This window comes from Leptidea sinapis, chromosome 12 (assembly GCF_905404315.1).
Source record: "Leptidea sinapis chromosome 12, ilLepSina1.1, whole genome shotgun sequence".
NCBI classification, from domain to species: Eukaryota; Metazoa; Arthropoda; class Insecta; order Lepidoptera; family Pieridae; genus Leptidea; species Leptidea sinapis.
In genome coordinates, this window is record NC_066276.1 from 13,293,196 (window position 1) to 13,319,773 (window position 26,578).

At 35.5% G+C, this 26,578-nt stretch overlaps 1 protein-coding gene across 13 annotated transcripts in view; it reads right to left on the reverse strand.

The window, feature by feature from the left end:
* The window catches only part of LOC126967070 (unconventional myosin-XVIIIa), a 194,019-nt gene that overhangs the window by 41,052 nt on the left and 126,389 nt on the right, over positions 1–26,578 (reverse strand). For all 13 annotated transcript variants that reach the window (XM_050811430.1, XM_050811433.1, XM_050811443.1 and 10 more), the window contains 3 exons: positions 19,834–19,982; positions 18,058–18,181; positions 9,046–9,135 (listed from right to left, as the gene is read on the reverse strand). In XM_050811430.1, the coding sequence (XP_050667387.1) occupies positions 9,046–9,135; positions 18,058–18,181; positions 19,834–19,982 (363 nt within the window). The remainder of the gene's footprint in view (positions 1–9,045; positions 9,136–18,057; positions 18,182–19,833; positions 19,983–26,578) is intronic.

The window sequence follows — 26,578 nt, forward strand, 5'->3', positions numbered from 1 at the left end:
TAAACAAATTAAATAAAATTACGGATGTTAGAAAATATTTTTTTTTAAATATTTTATTTCGTTCATGAGGAAGAAGGACAATGCTTATGAAAGCACATAATATTATAAATCTAGTTTTAATAAAAATAAATTTATTCGGAAACACAACAGCTGATGTTGTCAATAAAAAAAGATAAAAAAAATAATTAGGTTGTACAGAATGCCGGCTAGATTATGAGTACTACAACGGGGCCTATTTTTGACGTGAAACAGTAATGTGTAAACATGTGTGTACCTTAGCTAGTGAAATTCCTGGCCAAATTAGACTTAACATCTAATGTCTCAAGGTGACGTGCGCCATTGTAGTGTCACTGAGCGGCACTGAATATTACAACTCAGTGCCGCTCAGTGACGTATGCAGCAAGCAGGGCGTATCAATTACCATCAGCTGAACGTCCTGCTCGTCTCGTCCCTTTTCATAAAAAAAATAGTGATAAGCCTAGACACCAACTCCATAATTGTTGATAAATAAACATTTAGATCGCAAAGAAAGACAGCATTTTTTTGTTTTGGTTGCGAGAGTTTTTAGTTTGTATATTGTGCATCTTCTTTTAATTAACAAATATTAAAGAACCTATACATTCATAGACACAACTATAGCATTAACATACATAAAAATAGGGATGTGATATTACCCGCGTATTTATCCAAGCTTCATATAATTGGTAATGGAAACTCTAAGCCGCAGATAGTTCTCACAATATTTTAAATCAACAATTATTAGCTTTATGATCACTCCGCGCCATACTGCGACACATTTCCATGTTCGTTAGTAACTGGAATGACTAGATGTAAAGTGAACATGGCTTCTATTATAATTGTATTGTTCTTATCTATATATAGTAGCTAGGTATATTACAATTAGGCTGAGTCTGCATTGCGATATATTACCGCGCAGTTTTTCTCTTGAAATTGAAGGATATTTGAGCCGAGTATTTTACGAAATGGTCAAAATTTATTTGATTTGTAATTAATCACAGAAGTGAGGTTAGATCACAGGAGTTACATTCACAAAAAAAATAACAAATGGTAAAAAATTTACCAGTGGGAGGCTCCTTTGTACAGGATGCCGGCTAGATTATGCCTACAACAACGGCGCCTATTTCTACCGTGAAGCAGTAATGTGTTAGCATTATTGTGTTTCAGTCTGAAGGGCGCCGTAGCTAGTGAAGTTACTGGGCAAATAAGACTTATCATCTTATGTCTCAAGGTCTTTAAGAATTTCTCGGTTTCTCAAGAATCCTGAGCGGCACTGTAATGTTATGGCGTATTAATTACTATAAGCTGAACGTCCTGCTCGTCTCGTCACTTACTGTCATTAAAAAATTGTTTTCGACTACGAATCACAGGAAATCAAAGAAATGTATATTTTATATGACAACTTTGGTTAATTTCTTTTCTTTATTGGTTTCGCATCATTGATTCATGTTATCGCAATCCAGCAGTATCGCTAATAGATGGTGGTTGGCAGGTAATGTTTTGATCTATAAATAATCGTATATATCACAAGAATACATATTAAAGCATGTAAATATAGTGAGCCACCATGTATTTAACATAATCGAATCAATTTCAAATTCGGGTGTCATCGTAATTCATCAGTTTCATGTGAACATGTATTACCGGTAAGCAAACTCCGCGGAAGTCAAATTTTCATCAAAATTCTAATAAAGAAATTATTTTATTATAACAAGCATGATATATATTATAATATATACTTTCTTCTAAGTCTTAATAACTACTTTTCTTAAATAAAGAGCAGTGTTGCATTCTGATATCCATGGTAAGATCTAACTTAAGTTTTGGGGAGGTCTATACTTGTCCTCATCATCAACAAATTCAAATTAAAACTTAAGCAGATTTTTAAATTTAATGTGCTAGTGTGGAGCCATTATTCATAGAAGTAAATATCTTTGAATATGTTGTAATTGTGTTTCATACAAAATAATATATAAAAAATCGGGCAGTTTGTTTTATAGTACACTCTCAGCCTAAAGTGTCTTCACTGTTATTACTGTGGTGCGTTACGTTACCGACACGGAGACAAATGACGTGAACAGTCCTTGGTATATGAAGACGGGATGAAACACATTCACCTTCGTTCCCGTTATGTATTGCGGTCAAATGTAGTAATTAACATTGTATCAGGCGATATAGTGTGTAATTTGTTTTGTTTCAAGAACAAGATAAATGCCCTATAATATTTAGGGATAACGAGCTCTGCTTGTTATGAAATCTAGACAAAACGGATTTTACACAAGATGAGACTTAGCTAGATAGCTTTTACATAATAATATACACATAATATAAAAAAAATTGACAGTTAACTGACATAGATACGGTGCGACTAGTTTACTTTAGTTATTTTCGTAGTATTACGTCCTATGATATTTTGTTATGGGGCAATGCAGCCGATATTAATACCAACTTTGTGCTGCAGAAGAGGGTCATACGCGCTATTTAAAACCTCAGTCCTAAAGAATCGTTAATAATAAAAGATATAGAATTGTGATGAGAGTTTGCTTGTAAAATTTTGTCAGTTGATTTACGAGGTATGAGGCGCCATTGAATAATAAAAACAAACCGCTCGCCATTATGCGGTGTCGTGTTTGTGACGTTAAAGCACAAAGCGTTTCTGAACTTTGGAATGTCAAAAACAAGTCATTTGAATGTCAACGTGATTAAGAATACAAAATTCTTTAAAAATGCCAAATTGATGCGCGAGCGATAATGCTCCTTAATCACTCGCCAAATGCGATCACTGGCTTATTTCAGTCAACGTGTTTTTATTTTGAACGATTTTACTTTTTACTAGCTGACCCGACAGACGTTGTTGTATATAATAAATAAGATATTGTTTTTTTATGAATTTGACAATCATGTTTAATAACATCATCAATTATTTCGTAAAAAATACTCCCTGTTGTTATAATGAAATTGTTTCACAGCAGAACTGTCAAACCGTGCGTCAATAAATTCTCTCATAGAAAATATGTCCATACAAAACAAATATCTATATTTTATTATATAAAAATTAATTGCTGTTCGTTAGCCTCGCTAAAACTAGAGAACGGCTGGACCGATTTGGCTAGTTTTGGTCTTAAATTATTTGTGAAAGTCCAGAGAAGGTTTAAAAGGTGAATAAATGGAAAAATGCTGCTAAATTAAATAAAAACAACAAATTTGTTTTTCCTTTGATGTTTCCATACATAATTTCTATGAGAGAATTTATTGACGCACGGTTTGACAGTTCTGCTGTAAAACAATTTCATTACGCTAGAAGGGTCCATATCTATTTTACAAAGTAACTTTTGATGCTATGATATATTATTTATTTATTTATTAGCATCGCCAACACAATAATCACTAACTAATTACATTAACTATAATTCTAGATAAGTCTAAGTCTAAGTGTTATTGCACTTACAGGCAACGACCACATGTAAGTAAAACATACATAATTATTGAATTTTAACAACATAAGAACATAATAAGATACAATACAATTATAAATAAAAATGAACAAAACTTATTTTACTTAAATACGGCAGAACTTAAATATTACATTAAATGAATAATTTTTGTTGAGCTGCAAATTATATTCCTGTCTAGCAACACATTAATTTCCGAAGTTTATACCGAAAAGCAGAGAGCTTATCATTAAAAATGTTTATAGTTCGATCAACTTTCGGAAGACTATTATAAATTCGAACAATTCGAACATTATTGACAAATTCATATAAAAACATTATTTTATTTATTATATACAGAACAACGTCTGTCGGGGCAGCTAGTTGGAAATAAAAATAATTATGGGTCCCAATTCGAAATAAAATCTCTCAAGTTGGACTAAACTGCACTCCATGAACTAGTCCCCAATAAAATCCGTTCATTGGTTTAAGAGTTCACTGGAAACAAACAACACTGAATTTATTTCTTACAAAATATATTTCTTTTATGCGTCTGTTGTAACTGAATTCCTCCTAAACGGCTGGACCGATTTTAATGAAACTTTCTGTGTGTCATCAGGTGGATTTGAGAAGGGTTTAGATTCACAATTGAACTACCTCCTAAACGGCTGGACCGATTTTGATGATTTTTTTGTGTGTTCCAGTGAATTTGAGATTGGTTTAGATTCTCAATTCCGTCTATATAATACAATTCTCTTGCTCATGTGTATGTGAGTGAACTCCTAACGGCTGGACCGATTGTTCAAATTGAAGAAGTGTGTGACAGGCCAACGTCTGTCGGATACACTAGTATTATATAAAATATGTCGAGTGTATTTGCGGAGTCCAGAGAATAAGTCAGTTTGTATGGCGTACGTGTCAACCGAGCGATCTAATTATAATAACAGTTTAATATTAAACTGATCTGTGTTTGTGTTTAGGAATCATCAAAGTTACAACGAATTAGGTCGAATGAGCGCTCGCGCTGGTTGTTGATGAAGCTTGTGTGTCTGTACATTATACGATTTAATCACAATATATTACAGGAATACGAGTATGATATAATTCTCTCCGAAGAATATGATTAATAAAATAATATTCATACGACATTATTTCATTAATTTCTATACAACAAAGTAGCAACAAATACATAACATAATTATTGAATTTACCGACACTTCGAAAAGGGTTGAGCTAATGAGACGAAATGGCAAGAAACTCATTGCCACTCTTTTAAATCAACATATACATTTTCATCGTTTTACAAATCATTTCAATAACAATTTATTATGTAAAGTGATGCAACGAAAATACTCAAACATCAAATACTCAATGCCTTACACGAATAAGTCAAAAAAGTAAATGTAAATTAATACAAAAGTAATTGAGTACAGTAGCTGCATCATCCACATACACCGTAAACTAATAAAGGTATTTTGCGAGCATTTTTATGCGATTATAAAAAAATATAATAAGTTCTAAGAATGTGAAGCAGAGTCGAAGCTTTCCGGTGCCAGGATCATCCTGCCACCACAAGTAGCGCTCGTTCAAGTATTTAAGTTTGTGTCAAATCTAATTGAAATCAATTTATCGAGGCGAGGTTTTCGAGACACAAACCCAACTTGTAACCATAAGTATCTAAATATATTTATTCTATATTATATGGTGTATGTGTGGTGAGCGGTCACGCCCATTTAGCGATAATAGAAGTCCTTCCTATATCGTTCAATAGTCAGTAAGCGTTATTGTAAACACAATATTACCCTCTCTTACATCGCGCATCTGGAATTGAATAAAAATGTGTAAAGAACGAAAAAGTTGACGTAACAAAATAAGTCTAACATAATATCCCGCCATATAGGAATTTACATTCATTGAAGATAAACGATAAAAAATAGCGTAATTGGAGTTAGGAGACGAGGCAAAGTAAAGTTAGAGAACATTAAGAGTCAAACAAAACGCACACAAGATGTGTCAAAAGCGAAAGTGGAAATGGACTGAACACAATCTGCGGGAAGAGACTGTACAAAAAAAATGTACAAAAACCGCAACGGTTTTTGTACATAATGGTATCCAAGAGACGGGAAACGAAGGAAAGGAAGACAGCTAGAAGGTGGGAGGACGATTTTAAAAAGATAGCAGTTAAGTGACAAATTACTAGTTAAGTTAGTTTAAGTTTTATTTATAAGAAAAATTAAGTAAGTAACAATAATAAAGGCTATTTTATTTTATTTCACTAAAAGCCACTTATAATATCAAAGATTTTAATAAAGTTTAGAAGAAATTCAAGGTATAGAATAAGTGTGGAATCTTTAAAGATATTATTTACCGGATATTTGTTACAAATTTTCAAACCACATTTATAAGGAACGCATTTTTCCAAAACAGTTATCAAAAGTTACCTTCACTTTCACATACAATAACCTCACTACAAAGGGGACCTTTTCTTAGGTCTATAATGGTAGAAACTATTTTATGCTAGGGATAATTTTTAGGGAGCCCTTAGCTAAGCGGTATTCTGAGAAAGTGACCTTGTTGGTTAAAACAGGCATTAACATCTCGTCTCAAGTGCAATTATTGCGACCCCGCTCAAAATTATGGGATTTTCAAGACTCGAGAAGATTTGTCATTTGACATAAGTTTGAAATAGTAGTAATTACTGTATGGCGATTGGCGACGAAGTATAATCCGGCTAAGTTTGAGTTTAAGCGAACATTTGCTTATATCGTAGTGGATGTCGGCTATCTCCGTTTTTAACAATATTATAGCCGTCATCTGTAAATCTATCAATGACTGCAGTTTTATGAAATCGAGTGAATCGCTTTTTTTCTTAGTGAGTTGACTTCGTTGACTCTCAATTTATTAAAACCCGGAAGTATGAGAACGATAAGTCACGTCAATGTGACAGGTTGTAGTAGGACTACTTTTTTTTATTTATTTTATGAAACTGCTATCGTTATTTACCCTCTATTTTAACGGATTTAATTTACAACTTCTAGTAATAAGATAATTAATACCCTATAATTACTATAGACGAAGAGAGAGAAAACTAATCGTAAGAAAAACTGTAGGGTTGTACTACACTACTTGCTATCCGTTCGATAGGCCGAAATACCATGAAATTTTGATTGAAGCTCAAAATAAAACTTCCATTAAGAATAAAATTTAGTTCTACAATCACTCACGAACTACGTAACGGCGGTACTGACGCCATCTTACTTACGCTGCCAGAAATATAAGACTAGTACCTAGTTTCTACATTTACCACTAGATAGCGCATTTCACTACAGCTTATTATGCGCACGAAATTTTAATTAATTATAATTTTTTTTCAAATTTTATTTGTGTAATAATAATTAACTCAATTCAAAATCGACGTCAGTAGTATAATATCTATGAATTATTCTACCTACAATAAAAATAATTTTTATCTGTTATTTATATAACCACGATCAATTATATAAATACATACTTAATTGTGGCTTTGAAAAAGTCTACACTCCAAGGCCTATACAAGCATTGTTTACCGTACTATAATGTCGACAAAAAAGAATAATTGTTTTGGTGCCACAGACAACAAAATCTAGGTAAGGTATGGTAGGTCCATAGACAACTTAGGTAATAACGTAGTATTATACTATATATATACTAATTCCATGTTTAAGTCATTAGAGTAAACTTTTTTATGTCAACATAAGAAAAAATCTTGGTAATATAATTTGCCAAGATGCTGCTTATGCTTATTCTGTAATTTTCACATTTCCCGCGTTGGCTGTATGGGTGAACTTTTGCCATTCCTCGAAGTAAAAATAAAACCGCTCACCAGAGATATAGAACCTATGTATATACAATATATTTCCCGCCCATTTAAACAGCAACTCGAAAACTTGTGGTATTTGTTTTTATTAGCTTCACCTGTATGTTTGTATGTTTGTAGCCGACTTCTTTGGGCGCGATTTTGACCCACTTTAAACGGCTAGATTTCGTTCAAACTTTGCATATTTATCGAGGACCGATGACATTACACTAATTTGATAAAAAAATAATAGTTTAAAAAAACTAAAAAACACGCTTTTTATAGAAAACCGAACTAAAAATTGAAAATAAATAATAGTTTAAAAAAACTAAAAAACACGCTTTTTATAGAAAACCGAAGTAAGAATAGTGTTTAAAATTTCAATAAATATAAATTAATAATAGTGTGAATAAAAAAAAATATTTTATTTAAAAAAAGCGTGAGGTGCTAATCAAAATGATAATCACTCTACTCATATCTGCCAGTAAAATATTTATAACTGTTGACACCATGCACCCCACGCTTTTTTTTAAATAACATATTTTTATTTTATTCACACTATTATTAATTAATATTTATTGAAATTTTAAACACTATTCTTAATTTAAATTTATAAAAATTTATTTTCTATTTTTTAGTTCGGTTTTCTATAAAAAGCGTGTTTTTTAGTTTTTTTAAACTGTTGTTTTTTAATTTTTGTTTCATTTAAAATTACCTAGTCGTAGGTAGTCTTAGTAGCCTAGACTAGGTCAAAAATGCTCGTGGCCTCATTCATCCACGTCACATCACTCATGTTTTTAGACTTTCTTTAGCATAAAATTCTGTCGCATAAAATATGTAAGTAAGTAGATGTACAATAGCGGACTCATTTCATTATTATTTTGACATAGTAAACAAGTATGAATTCTGAATTTAGTGTAAAAGTCATTACTTTTACAGTAAGGGATACAATAATAATATCAATAATTTATGTTTAAGTAAAAACTTTTAATCTTTTTTGAAGAAGTTGCATGGACGGTGAACAGTGAGAGAATATCAGAATGATAATATTGTTAATAATAATAACGTTATGTATTTACAAATATTATGTTAAATTCAATGATTCTTCTATGGTTTAATTTAAGCCTTTGGTGATAACAACCAAATGATTTTAATTATATTAGAAATCATACAACGCGTCTCTGACATTGCAGACAAAGCTGCTACAAGCAGTTTTTTGATATCCGACATCTAAGATCACTAGTTACCTACGTAAAATAAGTTTTATTCCCAACGAACGGATGTCATCTTGATCAAACAAGAAAAAACCTAATGCATCTCTGAATCTATCAATAAAAGCGAAGCAAAAACTCGTCCCCAAACACAAACGGGTTCTGCCAACATCTCCCACTGCTCTTGTTTACGAGTCCCCAGCACCTGTCCGAGATCTGCCGTGTCATCGACCTCGGCCAAGGTGTACTGGTTCGATTCCCGCGCAACGAGATCATTTATCTGTCCATCATTTGGTTCTCATGGTTTTTGTGTTTGAATGGGCTTACGTTCCGTTATTCAGCTAGTGTGTAAAAACTACGTAAACTATAAGAAAATGGTATTTATTACGCGACTTCCAAATTACATGCTATTAATTTGGCGCACAGTTTTTTGCCTTCAATCCACGATTCTAGCAATGTTAAAATATCCGTAGCAAGGGCAACCAATATAATCGCCAACGATTTTTTTATTAACCTCAAGAGGAAGATGCCACGCAAGCATTCGACTCACCTTAGTCTGCAGCTTCTCTGTCTCATCTTTGTAGAGTGCGCGCTCGTTCTCCACCTTATCCAGCTTCGTTTTGAGTGTGTCCAACTCTTCCTATAAGGAAAGAATAAGATATATTTCATAGTTTATTTTCATTTTACATTTAACTCATATTTATACATCTCTATATATATTACTAGCTGATACCCGCGACTTCGTCTGCGTACACATATGACTGAGTACGTAGTGCTTTTAAATATTGTTGTAACTAAAAAACTTTTCTTAGATAAGGGCCAAGTGTCTAAAGAATAAAACTTAGAATAATAAATTGACATTTACTAGATTAGTCGTCTGCCCCAATTTCGGGTTGCAACATGCATGTATATCATCAGTAGGATTCTAAGAGGATCGCATATAAAAATTAAGGTGGAATAGTTTTCGGTACACATCATGCGCCGATTCCTCAATCAAATCAATCAAAAAATTTTATGCCGAACTGTTCTAAATGAAAATAATGCAAAGTATATTTACTTTGAAAGAAGAATGCCCATTTGCCGCCTAGGTTTTTCTTATGAAGGAATTTTCTTCTCATGAAATCAATTATTTGAACAGGGGATTCAATTTAAAATAAAATAAAACATAATATAGATTTTTGTGTAAACGACGGTGACGGAAATAAAGCCATCAATTTCTTTGAGTATTGTGGTTTAACAAATGATTTTAATTTCGGTATTATTGATATTTGTTATAGATTTGAATCGATTTTGGCGAGATCACATACTCTGAAACCAGTCTCGTAAAAGTCTTTTTTTGGGAATCGAAACTAACTAAAACCTTCATTTTTATCCTTATGCCCTATATTATGCACATTATATGAAGTCGGCACTCCAATTGTGACTCAAATTAAAATATTATAATACCGAATTTTTATTTATCATAGTAAGGGATGAGACGAGCAGGACGTTCAGCAGCAGCTGATAGTATTTGATACGCCCTGCCCATTTCAATACAGTGTCGTTCAGGATTCTAGAAAAACCCCAAAAATTCTGAGTGGCACTATTATTGCGCTCGTCACCTTGAGACATTAGGTTTTGGCCAATAATTTCTCTAGCTAGCTAATTATAGATTTTAATTTAATAAAATTAGAACTATATCAACAAAATATTTGATTTATATTTTTAATATTTCCTTTGAGAATAATTATATTTTCCTCTATAATAACAGAAACTAATCGAACACCTTTCGATTTTGCTGAGTGGGAGAGAGAACTAGTCTCAGGATTTAATATTGTGTATAGAAGAGGAAGATTTGCTTTAATTTTTTAAGAAGAGTATTCTAGTATCTTATTTATAAAAAAATATTTGTTTTATTATATTTAGGTGGTTTTAGACCTTTGACTCTTCAGACCTCAACACAATAATGCTAAAACATTACTGCTTCACGGCAGAAAAAGGCGCTGTGGTATCCATAATCTAGCCGGTATCCTGTGCAAAGGAAGGCTCCTTGGTAAATTAAATTACCAGTGGGAGGCCCCACTGGTAACTTAATTTACTTAACTGTTTGCCTGAGGATATTAGAAATGAGCCTTATAAAAATGAATTTAAAATATGTTAAAAATATATAAATATATTGGAAAGTATTTGTTGCTATAATGTTTATTTTTTGTTACATAATTAGTAACTTTAATAATTATATAATAAACAATCAAATTGTACGATCCCCCATTCAAACTGTCTAGGCGGCTTTTCTTAGAAAATAAATAAATAATAATGATATAAATTCGAATCGAGTCAAGTTGAAACGTGGTAAATAATAAACAACCACATCGTATCGTAAATTATAAACTGAAAGTCAACGGATAGAAAATTATTATGCACAGTGAAATATTCAAAGAAGGAAGTTACTATTGTCTCCAAACTCCGCGATAGCTTACTTTATTACAACTACGATAAGGTGTATTGTTCTGTCATGATAGCACGGTCTCGATACAACAGTATAGTCAGGAAGACAGGTGTCTTCCGATTACATATCTAATTTCAAGTAGATACGTAAACATTTTCTCTCTTGACTCATTCAATAATATGATGATTTCGATGTGACGCAAACTCGCGGCCATTATTACAATGTGCAAAAACATTTACGTACAAGGTATGCCCCTGTACATTAATCTGCCACGCTTTAGTAAATCCCAAAATCCCCGCTTGGGCTCCCCTACTAAAATGCCTGAGAGTTGAAGAAGACATACCATAATATCGGTCGATGAGTCTCTCGGACGGTGACTCAATTGGTAAGAGCGCTCGGACGGAACGGACATCGGGACGAAAACTTTATCTAATAATTATCATTATTGAGTTATATTTATTAGCTATTCATTAGCTTTAATTATTAGATAATGTTAGGTATCTGTTTCTAAATAGAACATTAGTTTTGTTTATAAACAAATAATGATCTGTGAGAAAATTAAACCTCATTAATATAATAATAATCTAATGAGGTGGTAGACATTACACCTTTGCACCTGATGCCGGCTAGCCCCAACGACTCCTATTTGAAGCAGTAATGTATAAGCATTACTGTGTTTCGTTCTGAAGGGTGCCGTAGCTAGTGAAATTACTGGGCAAATGAGATTTGACATTTTATGTCTCAAGGTGACGAGCGCAATCGTAGTGCCGCTCCGAATTTTTGGGTTTTTCAATTATTCCAAGTGGCACCGTTTAGTAATGGGCAGGGCGTATCAATTACCATCAGCTGAACGTACTGCTCGTCTCGACCCTTATTTTCATAAAAAAAAATGAGCAGCAGATACTGCAGGTATGTAGGTTTGTGCATGTCTGATGGTTTTTGTTTGTTAAATTCAATTTCAAATAGTTTCTGACTTTCATTCATTGGTTCATCTCGAATTTATAACTTCTTAGATGCTTCTCACTTCCCGGAAACGAAAGCTGTGACACGTGTACCAATTACATTCAATAATCATCGGTTGCCTATTGAGATCAAAGATAGCACGATTAGTGATTCCCACAGCATTCTCAGCGAGAGACAACTTACAACTTCATTATTAATTGCCTTTTTATTCGTTTCCCAGTTTTTCTCGAAGCTCTATTCCAGTTATTGCACTACTATCTTTTACACATGACTCTGTCATCTATACCAATTTAATATAAATGAAGATTTTTTTCACACGCGTCAATCTCTGAATCTACCAGTGCGATTGGAACAATTACCAATGTCTTGTGATATAATATAAATGCAGAATCGTAAGGAATTTTGGTTTATAATATAGCTTGTCTTAGCATTAGGTTACACCTCTCACCTGTAGTGGGCTGAAGGGCGCCGCAGCTAGTGAAACTACTGGGCAAATGAGACTTAACATCTTATGTCCCAAGGTGACGAGCGCAATTGTAGTGCCGCTCAGAATTTTCGGGTTTCTCAAGAATCCTGAGCGATACTGCATTCTAATGGGCCTGCCCATATTTACATGCGTATAATTTACCAACAGCTGAACGCCCTGCTCGTCTCGTCCCTTACTGTCATTAAAAAAATGCCGGTTTGGTGGGTATAACTCCCTCTCTAGTCGTTCCCTCATGACTGATAATCGTGGTCATCAACAAGTGGTCCACACTTGGAGTGAACTATTTGTTTCTATCGGCTTCTGTCCATCGCGGCCCTAACGACGGAGCTAAACCTCGGGGACCTAAAGTATTTTATTTGGTTGGTCCATCTGGTAGGAGATCGGCCTCGGGCTTGCTTGCCCTTTGTGTTCCCAACTACGATCAATTTATGCAGGCTCTCATTACCCCTTCGCATTATGTGGCCAAAATACGAAAGAATTCGTTGGTGGCATATCGTGGGCAGACGGGTTTTAGTCTTGAGGGTATAACAGCAATGCCTTTTTGTTTTCATATAGCCAATATTCATTTTTCGGTTAGTGAGACTTTAACATATAATGTCTCAATTGCAATGCCGCTCAAAAGTTTAGTTTTTCAAGAATCCTAAGGGGCACTGTATTGCAAGGCAGGGCCTGTTACTTACCACCAGGCAAACGTCTTGCTCATCTCGTGCCTTTTTCTCACAAATGAAGAATATGTTCCGCCGAGATCAGTAATTTTTATCTATATTAAATATTTATTCATATAATTTGATATTTAATATTAATTGACAAAATTAAATATTTACATTTTAGCTGATAATTTATAAATAAATCATTTAAAATACAATTATAATATGCAGACCACCACCAGTACTGTACGAAGTCACGCAAACCTAAATAGGAAACGTTCCATCGCAATACCAATTAGCGGTGATCATAAAATCGTGAATATTCATCTACCGGAGTCTTTCTCCAAGTGGGCGATAACGCCACTTGTTACGTTTAGCCTTTACGTAGGCCCTTTAGACTTTGGGGGGCATTGGCGTAGCTTAGGGGAGCGATGGATGAGGCTCTTTGTGCACTAATCCGTGAATTTACGGATAAATGAAAAAAATACGATCTGAATGTACGGTTTTGTGTAACGGCCACTTCGAAGAAGCACGGATACGAATTTAAAACGTATGAGTACACTGAGTCTCTAATTAGTTTATATGTCCGCTCTGTATGATGGTATAAAACTATGAATACTTGCACTTAGAGTGTATGGAAAATGGGGGCACTGAAAAATAATTGATTTTCAAAGGGGGCGGTAAAAGAAATAAGTTTGATAATCTCTGAACTACCGTATAGTTCAAATTCAAATATTTTTATTCAAAATAGGATTTAAAATCACTTATTGAACGTCAAAATCAACCACCCATTCAAAAGAGACTGCCTCAGACCTGAGAAGAATGGGCGCAAGAAACTCAGCGGGCTTTTTTTTTTAATATAAAATATGGATTACAATGTAATATCGTACAATAAACATTTAAAATTAAAGAGCCTGAGGGTGTTCGCTTTATTCCCAGTCCGTGGTGTCATTAAGAAAATCGTTTATGCTATAATAACCTTTCCCACACAAACATTTTTTAACAATTCTTTTAAATTTCGTAATACATTTGTTTTGTACATTTTCTGGGATCATATTGTAGAAGCATATACGTCGCCCAACAAAAGACTTACTAACTGGGCCCAACCGAGTAGTAGGCACAACAAGTTTATGTTTGTTCCTCGTGTTAACATTATGAATGTCACAGTTTCTAGAAAATTCCTCAATGTGCTTATGAACACACAAGTTAGGGGCGTGCATATCATATATGCAGTTAGGCAGTGCCTACCTCGTTATGAACGTACAATTATAAACGTGTATTAATAAATATAGCACTTGTGTTAAAGTTAATTTACTACCTACGGCAGGCAGTCGACAGATTGGATATACGAAGCAAGCAGCGTTTCATACTACCTATGCAGAACTGTCGGACTAAAGCGCCTAGTTAGATCTACAATGCCTACCTTGCTAGAAAACCACGCCCCTGCGTATAGTCAGCCTTCTTATTTAAAAAAACAAATAAAACAGCCGATAGCTCAACCTCCATACATTAAGTACGTAACGGAGATTTCTACACAACACAATATGATTGTGTTCAATCGGCCCGCTCCGCTCTATTTAGCTAACAGTTTCCCTCATTTGCATTATAACCAACGTTAACAACGCATAGAGAATGTTATGACACGCGGGAGACATAACTGCTCCGTTGAAGAAACGTAACGTTTTATTATCAAACGGCAAGCGGAAATGCCGCATTGCGAGCCGCTTTTGTTGACAATCTGCACACAATGCGTCCTATATGAGATGCTTTGAGTTAAACGTGCCCTGTGATTCTGTGGACCAATTTTACAACTGCGTAATAATTTGTATCAAATTAAACATAAAGCTAGGGTTTGGCTTAGTAAATTTATCCTTTTCCTGAAAAGACGCGATTTTCCTATAAATAAACGAGATTCGTAGGAGAGCCAAAGTTACCGACATAGCCTAAATGATTGCGAAACTGATGCGGCAGGGCAGGGCACATAGTGTCGTCGGTAAAGTCCTCGAATGGCGAAGACGCTGTGATGGTAGGCCCCCCACAAGATGGACCAACGATCTGGTCAAGATTGCGAAATACGTTGGATGAGGGCAGCGCAGGACAGATCGTCGTGGAAATCTTTGGGGGAGGCCTTTATCCAGCAGTGGACGTCATCCGGCTGATGATGACGAGGATGAAAAGATTTTGCACCAAAACACATTTTCATAACGCCGTCTGGTACATTATCTGCATTGTTGCTTTTCGTTGTCAATGTTAGGTTCATTCTATCAAAAATCTATATTGTTAGTGAATGTTCTATATGTTTATTAATCAAGTTCTACCCGGAAAAAGCAGGAGCAAGCTACAAGTATTGGATATAGAATTTCATTAAGATCACTCCGGCATAAGCCGGGCAGACGAGACGTGATAAACACTATAGTCTCGCCCGTTTCTTGTGTCAATAAATCGATATATCAATCAAGTCGACTCTGGTACTGTCTCGATCAGGAACTAGTCTTCACAGACAGACCATATATACGTTACAATGGAGTTTTTACGCAAGATGATCTAGTAGAAGCATTAGAATGCTCGTGAGAACAGTTATGTTACACGCATTTACATACTCAACGAGATGAACACGATGAAAAAGTATTTCTTTCCGATCTGGGTTCGTGAGGCTGTCTATACAAGTTCTAGCGCAGAATATTGAAGAATTTATACTTCGGTACAAGAACCAGAGAGGTAAGTATAACCCCTGGCTCCTGCCTAATTGCATTTTCGCTCTGAAACTTGCTCTCTCAACCTGTTTGCGCCCTTCGAAACCATATTCTTTGTTCCAATTTTTGAAGGTACACAAGTCAGAGGTATACTACTAAGGTTACGTTGGCACCCTTTAGACAGGAAGCCCTAAAAGGAGTTACATAAACCAGACATGGAAAAAGAAACAAAGCAAATTAATAATCTCTCGATTTCTAAGTAGGTAAAGTATTACTTATAAAATATTAGCGCATGTAATCAAAAAGTACCGTTTGTTTGGTATAGGTTTAATGATAAATAACTAATGGATTAAGATAATGAGTATGCACGACGCTTGCGATTATGAATGAAGAAATACTGCATCAAAAGTGGATGCAATCTTGTGGTCTGGTCTCTAGCACGCGGAAGTCATTGGCGTGTGTTAGTGGGCAAGTATGGTGATTATGTTGCTGAACACTATAACAGGAATTATAATAAATGAGATGGCTTGCTAAGCAAAAGTAGTTTTACATTTGTTAAATAATAATCAATGTTTTGTTCTTGCGACAATAGACTAACGCTGCAAGGCACCAATTCAATTCAGTGACATGATTAAAAAAAAAACGATTTACTTGATCTAATACATATAATTGGCAATTCAATTCATGGACATGATAAAAAAAAATTTTATTCACTTGATCTAATAGATATAATTGGCAAGAAGGACATAAATTCATATACTATCAAAATTTCGCTATGAAAGATATCCTAAAAAGGGTAAAAAACAGAAAAGCCAAGACAGTGACGGAATGCATAGATAAAAGAAAATGAATAAGTTCAGTTAGTGAGGAGAGGAAAAAAACAATTGCAAATATTTTGATGAAAGTGAGTGATTAATGATAATTAAAAAGCAAATATTCAACGCAATTGTAGTATTAACTAAGTATAATATACGAGTACAATATGCTTTCGCTGCTGGCTAAGGGCAATAAAGCCTTGTCCGGAGTTCCAGTAAAATAATCTTACCTGTCATTATAAAAGCCATTCCATAAGAATTTACTGTCACCATCTACTACGTATACCCTTTATGCCTAAAAAAGCCGTATACGCTTAAAAAACAAAAGCAATCATACATTGCAACTCGAATAAAGTATACTTATTGGACTATAGAATGATATTAAAAGTCACCCGTGTAAGATAACTTGATCAAATTGACTTGTCAATTGGCGTTTAACCTGAGCCAATAATGTTAGTTCTACGGCGCATTTTAAGCGCGCTGCAATACAAAATGAAAATACCGCTATACAATAGCTATTACTTCATACAGATATGATACGGGAACACCTAGTTACGCCCACCCACACACTGATAAACTGCAGCGCGATCTTAGCCACGGCCACGGGTCAACGACATATCTAATCTGTGAGGAGGAAGCTTCATGAACCGTCGCGTAAACTCTTTGATAACCTACAAGGATGTACAGTTTTATTTTGTCTATTAATCAACAGTCTCATTAGAATACTGTGCAATACAAGATTGAGAAAAAGCGTTATTAGAACGCGATAATATGAAGTTAATGAAGATGTAGTAATAATTCGATAATTAGGCAATAATTATTGAAGAATTTTAGTTCAGTCATATTATTGTGACAGTAGTCTGTATGAAACCAATTGTAAAGCCCCAAATTAGCCAGTCATAGGTTGTTACTAAGATGCTAAATGACGATAGATAAATAATCCAGCTCCAGATAAATGGCTCAGAAACAAACATCCATATTCATCATACCAATACTTGCCGGTATTGAATGATTCGTCAGCATCGAAGATAAACCCATGAAAATTTGTATTTAGGCACTTGACCTACATGGGTATGAAATAGGAGATTAAGTTCACTGGGAAATACTATTAAAGAGACTGTCCACAATGACAAGGGTTATGTTGACGCTGTAAAAGTAAAGAGTAGTTTGTATGTGTATTTTTTGAAAAATATCCTAAAAAATAAAAAAATGCTACAAGTAGCTATTCAACGCGGACGAAGTCGCGGGTAAAAGATAGTATATACATACAAAGTTAAGAATTAATTTATATGTAATTAACTAGTTCACCAGTGGGAGACTCCTTTACTGGGCAAATGAGACTCAACATCTTATGTCTCAAGGTGACGAGCGCAATTGTAGTGCCGCTCAGATTTTTTGGATCTTTTCAAGAATCCTGAGCGGATCTGCATTGTAATGGGTACGGCGTATCAATTACCATCAGCTGAACGTCCTGCTCGTCTCGTACCTTTCATAAAAAAGTGGATAGAGGATGGAGGATGGTGACTCACCAGGGCCTGCTTCAGCCGGTGCTCGGTGCGGTGCACGGCCAGCAGGGGAGTGACCCGGACCAGCAGCCGCCACCACGGCCAGTCCCTCACCGCCAGGAACGCGCGCACGTTGCGCTGCACGCATCTACAATACACATCACCGTAACATCACAATCGTTTCAAATCAAATCAAATCAAAATCACTTTATTCACGTAAGTCACGGAAATGAGAGAGAGACTTATAGACATCGCATCATTGTGTGTCTTCTACCGCATTTATCACGGGGAGTGTTCCGAAGAGCTGTTTCACCTGATTCCTGCCGCCGAATTTCACCTTCGCACGACACGCCACAAGTTAGATATCATCCCCATTACCTGGATGTGTGGCGGTCTTCCACAGTGCGGTTTTCAAGGAACTTTCTTCCACGCACTATAAAGCTGTGGAATGAACTTCCTTGTGCGGTGTTCCCGGGACGATACGACATGGGTACCTTCAAAAAAAGCGCGTACACCTTCCTTAAAGGCCGGCACGCTCCTGTGATTCAACTGGTGTTGCAAGAGAATATGGGCGGCGGTGATCACTTAACACTAGCTGACCCGTAAGCTCGTTTGTCCTCCTTTTCCATAAAAAAAAGATGATTTTTTTCTTATTGAACCTACTGCTACTTCGTAAAGGGTTGAGCTAATCAGAAGAAGTAGCAAGAAACTCGTTACCACTCTTTTAAATCAACATATACATTTTCATCGTTTTACAAATCATTTCAATTACAATTTACTATGTAAAGTGATGCAACAAAAGTACTCAAACGTCAAATAGTCACTGCCTTACACGAGTAAGTCAAAAAAGTAAATGTAAATTAATACAAAACAAAAGTTATAAGTACATACAGTAGCTGCATTATCATTCAGTGTCGTCACCCAGCGGTGGTACATGCGCAAAAGTTGCAACCAACTATTTTAAGATATAAAGTAATAATATTTTTTTTTTTATATATAAAAGTAGCACATAGCGCTTTTAGCCAGTGATCATGCTCTCTTGAAAGTTAAATACCAGTGGAAATGCAGGCGCGTTGTCGTATCGACCTGCAAACACCAGGCAACGAAATGCATTCCAGGCAGGTGGCAGTTGGCAGGGCACATAGTTCGACGGACAGATGGCCGTTGGGGCAGTAAAGTCCTCGAATGGCGACCACGTACTGGAAGACGCAGTGTTGGTAGGCCCCACCAAGATGGAACGAAAATGTGGTCAAGATCGCCGGAATACGTTGGATGAGGGCAGCGCTTGACCGATCGTCGTGGAAATCATTGGAGGCCTTTAAACAAAATGGACGTCTTCCGGCTGATGATGTGGTTTGATATTATATTAGGTGGATTGACTGCATAAATTTATATGTCAGATATGGAGATATGTCGACAGGATGCTCGAAAAATGATGAGATGCTTAAATTTATAATCGAACAGGAGCGATCCGTATCGAATGTGTAGTTTAGGCTTGCGCTCTAGAATAAATATATATATTATATTTACATACTATCCTTAACTATCACTATCCGTTTGTCTATTGACAAAGGCCTCTTCCAACTTCTTCCACTCTTTTCTATCTTTAGCTAACCTAGACCATGTCTGCTATCGTATTGAGTTCGTCTACCCATCTCCTGTATTGTCCCCCCGGTTTCCTTTTTAGGTGTGTGGCGCTCTAGAATATCACTCTATAAATATTGAGTGATAAATATCAAGTGTGTAGCCCTTGCCATTATGGTCACCTTACACCATGCTATGTATCGTATGCTGGTGTACCTGGCGGCTGTATGCTGGGTCCGAAGCTTGTGTGTCCTCCGTCTGGCCAGCAAGCCCCTGGCACGTGCCTGTAGCCGCACCAGCACTCGGGCCAGGGCGGCGTCGCGGCGACCGTCCAGTTCACCGACAACGCCGCCACGGAACATAATCTGCAACAATACAAATGCATCATTATAAGACATCCTCTATCATAGCACCAATCCTTAACAACGTTCTGAGTAACGCTGCTGAAATGGTATCACTGGGAACTACCTTCTTAGTACCTTAGCAGGCACCTATTTCTGCCGTGAAGCAGTAATGTGTAAGAACTCCTGTATTTCTGTCTGAAGGGCGCCGTAGCTAGTGAAATTACTGGGCAAATGAGACTTAACATCTTATGTCTCAAGGGTCAAAAAGGCAAGCGCAATTGTAGTGCCGCTCAGAACTTTTGGGTTTTTCAACAATCCTGAGCGGCACTGCATTGTAATGAGCAGGACGTATCAATTAACATCAACTGAACGTCCTGCTCGTCTCGTCCTATAATGTCATGAAAAAAGTATTATCTTTTTAAGGAATCAAGATCTTAGAAATGACCGTCTAACAAAAAAACTCTCATAAAAACAGATTATTGAAGTTTTTATTTGACCAAGGTTGTCGCCAGCAAACCGGAAAAAGCAAAGTAGTGGATTACTCTGTGTTAATGAACCACCAACGGCCATCCAATTTAAGTATATCTGATGACAATTGCACAAGTTTCAAGTTCAATGATTAAAATAAATAATCACTATCGATACGAAGTATTCGCACGGGCCAACTATCAAATAAGAATTTATTAAAGAAATGATTTTGAAGTAGAGCAATTTATAAGAAATAACTGACAATCCAAAGAAAATATCTCACTAGCCTTTGAATCAAGGTCAGCTGAAATAGAACGTTTATCGGTTCAGAAAAAAATGTTAAAACCACAATAGTGAACCGCATTGGCCACCGGTATTCTATAACGTGCTGATAATGTTTTTAGTGACCGCTTTCACTCGCAACTGTTATGGAAGCGAGGAAGACACCAGCCAGTCACTACAGTGCTGCACAGGTAGGTACACTTATAGATGATGCAACACATATTCGGTAATGCGCTTAAAACGATTTGTTGCCTTTTCTCTTATATCACAGTTTATATCGATTATAAAACCTGAACCAACGTTGCATTCAGCTGTAACTTAGCAAGATTATACAACAATACATAATTAATATGTAGGTATTTAAATTCTGTTTTTGTCGTCTGTACTCAAAACAAAAAGCTTCAGATAACAAATAAGACAGCGCATATTATTTATGTAATTAACGGGTCAATCACCTGTTTTTATGTGACCTCTGTTTCAACTGTCCAGGAAGATCGTATACAAATACAGCTCAATTTGTTATTATTTTAAAGTGATAATACACACTTCTAATAGTAAATACTTTATATATTATTATATTTATATTATTAATTACACAAATCATATATAAAACAAAATTTATGAATGATGCGGGACTCAAACCTGGAGCCCTATTACGAAAATCGAAGTACGAAGTTTCGGTTGTGTAAAGTGTTTCGGATCCGAAGATCGACACGAAGTTCGCAATTAGACATTTTGTCTTTCGGTTACCTTATTCCCAAATTCACTTGACATTTTCTTTTGATAGTAATGTCTATGGTTTTGAAACGAAATCCGTGCGCACTATTCGGATCCGAAGTACTTTGGTAATAGGATTTAATTTGATGTTCGTCGTTATTTCGTTACGGACGAAATTTCGGCCTTCAAATTTGGTAATAGACCTCCTGCGACCTCTCGCGTTCCGTGCGAGCGCTTTTCCAACTGAGCCAATTGTACGAGTGACGTATCGCTGATAAACCTTGATATGCCTTGTTCAACTCTCAGGATGCGGCTTCATCTACAGGATCTACTTTACAGTTGGATAACCTGCTCAACCCCAATATTTGCATAATAATAGTAAATTTACTTGAAATGTCGCTCTTTCAAATCTAAACAATTGTTGACTTGTCGATTGGTTTTATTTGTATATAGCTCAGTTCACGATTCGTGGTGTGAACCACAAAGATAATTAAAAAAAAATCAACATTAGCAACGGCAATACCAAAGAAAAACAAGATTTGGATGGGTGCCTGAATATATTTTTATGTGTATGCTTGGGTCGGCGCTGTGGAGTGGGTAGATCCCTTGCAAATTATGATTGGGCGCTACTTGTGACATTGAAGCTGGACGAACCTGAAATACATAGCCCTGCCATTGTTGTTCAATCTGAAGCTATACTTTCTTTTAATACCTAGGTACTTCATATGTTTGTGATGTTCGCATAATACTTTTATTAATTTACAATGTGTGTAAACTGATAGAATCACTATACATAGTCAGTACTTATAAGGTTTATTTTTAATTTACTATTTTAATTTACTGAAACGTTTAAGTATTTTCTTACATCACTCTTCAAAGGTTTTATTATATTAATTTCAAAGGGAGGCGATGAGTTATTCACCACTTCTTCTCATTAAAGGCCAACCTTTTTTTTTGAAGTGCTGGTAAATAGTAAAATTTATAACTTTGACATATATTTGATCTATGAAACCTGTTGCTTCAAGGGCTTACGTTCATACAGCTCGTCAAACATTGAATTAGTGTATTACGCTCGTAATTATTTCAGTGGGACACGACACTGACATGGTCGGTTGGACTCTCACTACCGGTGACTCGGCAGTTGCCATTACTAAGTAGCGCGGTACATAACCGACCCTTGCAACTCATAAACAAACAACAAGACTGCGAACAAAGTATTTCCGTAACTTTTACTATTGTCGCGGACACGGGGCACACATTAGCTGACCCACTCAGGGTAACATTTAACTACGTGTATTGTCTTCTCGCTTTCTTGTCCTACTTTGATTAAGACGACCCCGAGATGCTGAGATCAAGGATACCAAAGGTCTACAAACTAAATGCCATTTTTGAAACCTTTTTTATGGAATAGGAGCATAAACGAGCGTAGGGGTCACCTGATGTTTGAGTGATCACCCCCGCCCATATTCTCTTGCAACACCAGAGGAACCACAGGAGCATTGGCAAAAAACAGAGAGCGTACACTTTTCTTAAAGTCTTAAGAAAAGTGTACGCTCCTGGAAACACCGCACAAGGAAGCAAATTCCACAGCTTGATTTAAGTGGAATAAATTTCTTGAAAACCGCACTGCGGACGAATACCACAAATCCAGTCGATGGGGATGATACCCTTATTTGTGGCGTGTCGTGCGAAGCTGGAATTCGGCGGAACAATAAAATAATATAAAGTAAAATTATAAAATAAAATCTAGGGGAATTTTGTTTATATTTCGTTGAGGAAAGACGTTTTTATTTTGGATTTAGATTTTTCTCAAATACATATATTTTAGTCCTCTAAACGATCTCTGGTATATCTTGACACAACAGTTATTAATGCCACTGCCAAGCAATGACTGCTAATACTCGTATGTGTCATGAGGCGAAGCCGAAATACTTGACATTCCGCAGGTTCGCGTGCTTTCTTAAATGTGAAGTTAAACGTCCGGCTTTTATTTTGCATACAATACAATTTTAATTACAAACGACCCGTATCAATGAATAGTTTTGTGTTATGGTTTACGAGTCTAATAGAGAGTAAATTACGAAATGGGAATACTAAAATAATTTGTTCGTTGTCGCGACGTAGAATTTTACCTAAACCGAAGAATTATTTCGATTCGCAACAACGTTTACTAATGACGCGAGCAGCTAGTACTCGACGTTACTTTAATGATTTGATCGTTTCTTTATTTCAAATATTATTTTAATTTTAATTCCTTTTTGAACTACATTTGATTCTAATCAATCATAGATATTTTTTTTAATTAGTCATGACACATTACAAAATGCTTATAAACACCGATACCAGAAAAACGACACAGATTTGCAATAAGGAAGTAGGTATACGCATCTTAATAGAACGATAATACAAATAAAGCTATAAAGAAAAACAGACAAGAAACATTTGTTATAAATTAAAAGGAACAGAAATTCTTCTTCGGAGATATGTAAATCATAGATAGTACATAGGAATCTCTATTGTTCAGCTGAGCATGATGTCCCCGTGGCGCACGATTCTTAATGGGTTCAAGTAGAATAGTATGTTTTCTTCTCTAAGTGCCATATTATATAATTGACTCAAAATCAAGAATTGATTTATGATTTTGATGGAGTGTTAATTGAAATTTATTGTACATAAAGTGATACGAGAGCAATATTTAATTAATATCGGTTTGATGGCATATTGCATCACGCATAACATCAAGTCCTTTATATCAAGAAGTTTGACACAATTATGTCGTAGTGAACAATATTATTAGTGTCGTATTAATCAAATTACAATTTATCAATCTATTAGAGTACTCTTTTCTTCGATGTGGAACATTCTTAATGAAGACATCTTAGATCATTTATACGTCTAGATATACTATGACAAAGTGTCATACAAATCGCGAGTGTAAGACGTAGCTTGTCACGCACACTAAACTTATATTCGTGGCCTGTTTTTATCACTTGTCTAACAGCAAGAGACTCTATCTAGACGTATTAATTATCTAAGGAAGAAATAATTAATATTTATAATTTTTATATACACGCACCTAATAAGACTTGATCCTGGCTTTTCGTCTCGAGCTGTTGTTAATGCCGCAGTGCATATTCCCCTATTTCCTTTATTATTTTACTAGCTTTTACCCACGACTTCGTCCACATGGGATTGTTACTATGGGCAGCATTTTTTATTAGCACACACAAACTGCTCTGTACGCTGCCGCCGCGGCGCTCTTCTACTATACAGCGGATATCCCTTGTCAATGTGAACAATCTTTAATAGTATTTCCCTGCGAACTTTAATCTTCTATTTCATCTCCATGTAGGTCTAACTATAAAAAATGTTCGAACAAATGTTTATAAATTACTTCTTATCGAGTGCCAAACTATAAAGTTTTATCATTTTTCATCACGTATTTCAACCCCATCATTTATTTTTTCGCAACAAAAGGTATGTCTTTTTCAAGGCTCTGTTCTATCTCTAATTTTAAATCAAATTTCATCGAAATCGGTTGAGTTTGAGGTTTCGGCGTGAAAGCGTAACAAACAAACTTACATTAACATTTATAATATTAGTAGGGATTAGTTCAAAACAATATTTTCACACACATCGGTTGAGAGATAGGGGCGATGACCAATTACTATCAGGTGAGCCTCACGCTTGTCTGTCAACATAGCCAAGTTAAGAGAGCTATAGTTGTTCTTTAAGTTACCGCATTAACTGACATCATTTCAGTATAATAGCAGACGCTGTTTACACTTACCGTATAAAGCGATGGCTGCACCAAATTATCATAGTCGTGTCGTATGATAGCAGTAATCATGTTTCATGCTCCACATACACAAGTTACACATCTTACCGACGCTTGTGTGCGATCTGTTTTATGATCTGTTCCAGTTGTGCGTGAGTGAATACGTTACTTGTATTATACGTTTTGTTAGTGTCAAGGGTTTTCTAATTAAGACTTTTTAAAATACAATTTTCTAAATCAATTCAAAAATTACATATAATTTAGATAATAATATTCGGACGACCGAGCCTTGCTCGGATTTTTAAGAATGTACAAAACTTGAACAAAAAAAAAACTAATATGTCATCTGGATTCGAACCGGAGTCTTCTGCTTTCCGGATCACCGAATGTCCCATCTGAGCTATTATAGTCTTGTATATAATGGCGAAATTTACCTTTGTAGTCTAATGTTATTATAGCTGTTTCAATTTAAATTGACCCAGCTAGATCGATTTATCGCCCCCGAAATCCCCTTTATAATAAAATTTATGAAAATCGCTACAGCCGTTTCCTGAGGTTAGTTCTAAGCTCTATTTTTTAGACGTTTTCACAGCTATCATTGTCTATCTAGACGTATAAATGATCTAAGTATAAAACAGCATCCCGCTGGAGTCCGAAAGACTTTTTGTCATAATAATTAATTCAAAGACCATGCTTTCATTCCACCGCGTCTATTTTGGCTGAACGCGATGAATACAAAAACTGGATAAACTCATCCTAACTAATTAATGCTTGCTAATTATTATCAGTAGAAAAAAGGTTTAGTGCATACAATTTGAAATCTACATTAAAAAAGATACAGTATATATTCGAGGTTTTGTAGAGTGTGAGTGATTATATGCAGCGCAATATAAATGTAATAGACAAATATCGAATAGTGCGGTAATGCACACTAAGCAAGGACGAATCAATCAGCAGTGGTTTACGTAAATTTAAATAACACCTCATAATCTGTAAGAACAATAGCCTGGTCTGGCTTCCATTGAATTCAAGTACCTTCATGTTTTCAATCAACTCCTCGTAGATGCCACAAACGACTTTAACGCTGACATGAAATCGGCAACCATTGTTTTGAAAACTGTAAACATGTTCTCCGATAGCGGGGAACAATGGCGGATGTTTGAGAGATGAGTACTTGATACAAAATAAATGCTTTTGGTCCTTAAAAAGCAATTGCGAGATAAGTGTTGTAATTTCTCAGTTATAAATAAGCAATACCCGAGCAAAGCCTTCATATCTGCTTTGAAACAAATTCCAATTACCGCAATACAAAAAAGTATTTCGTAATGTCGTTACAATGGACTAAGCAATAATATGATACTGTACTAAAACA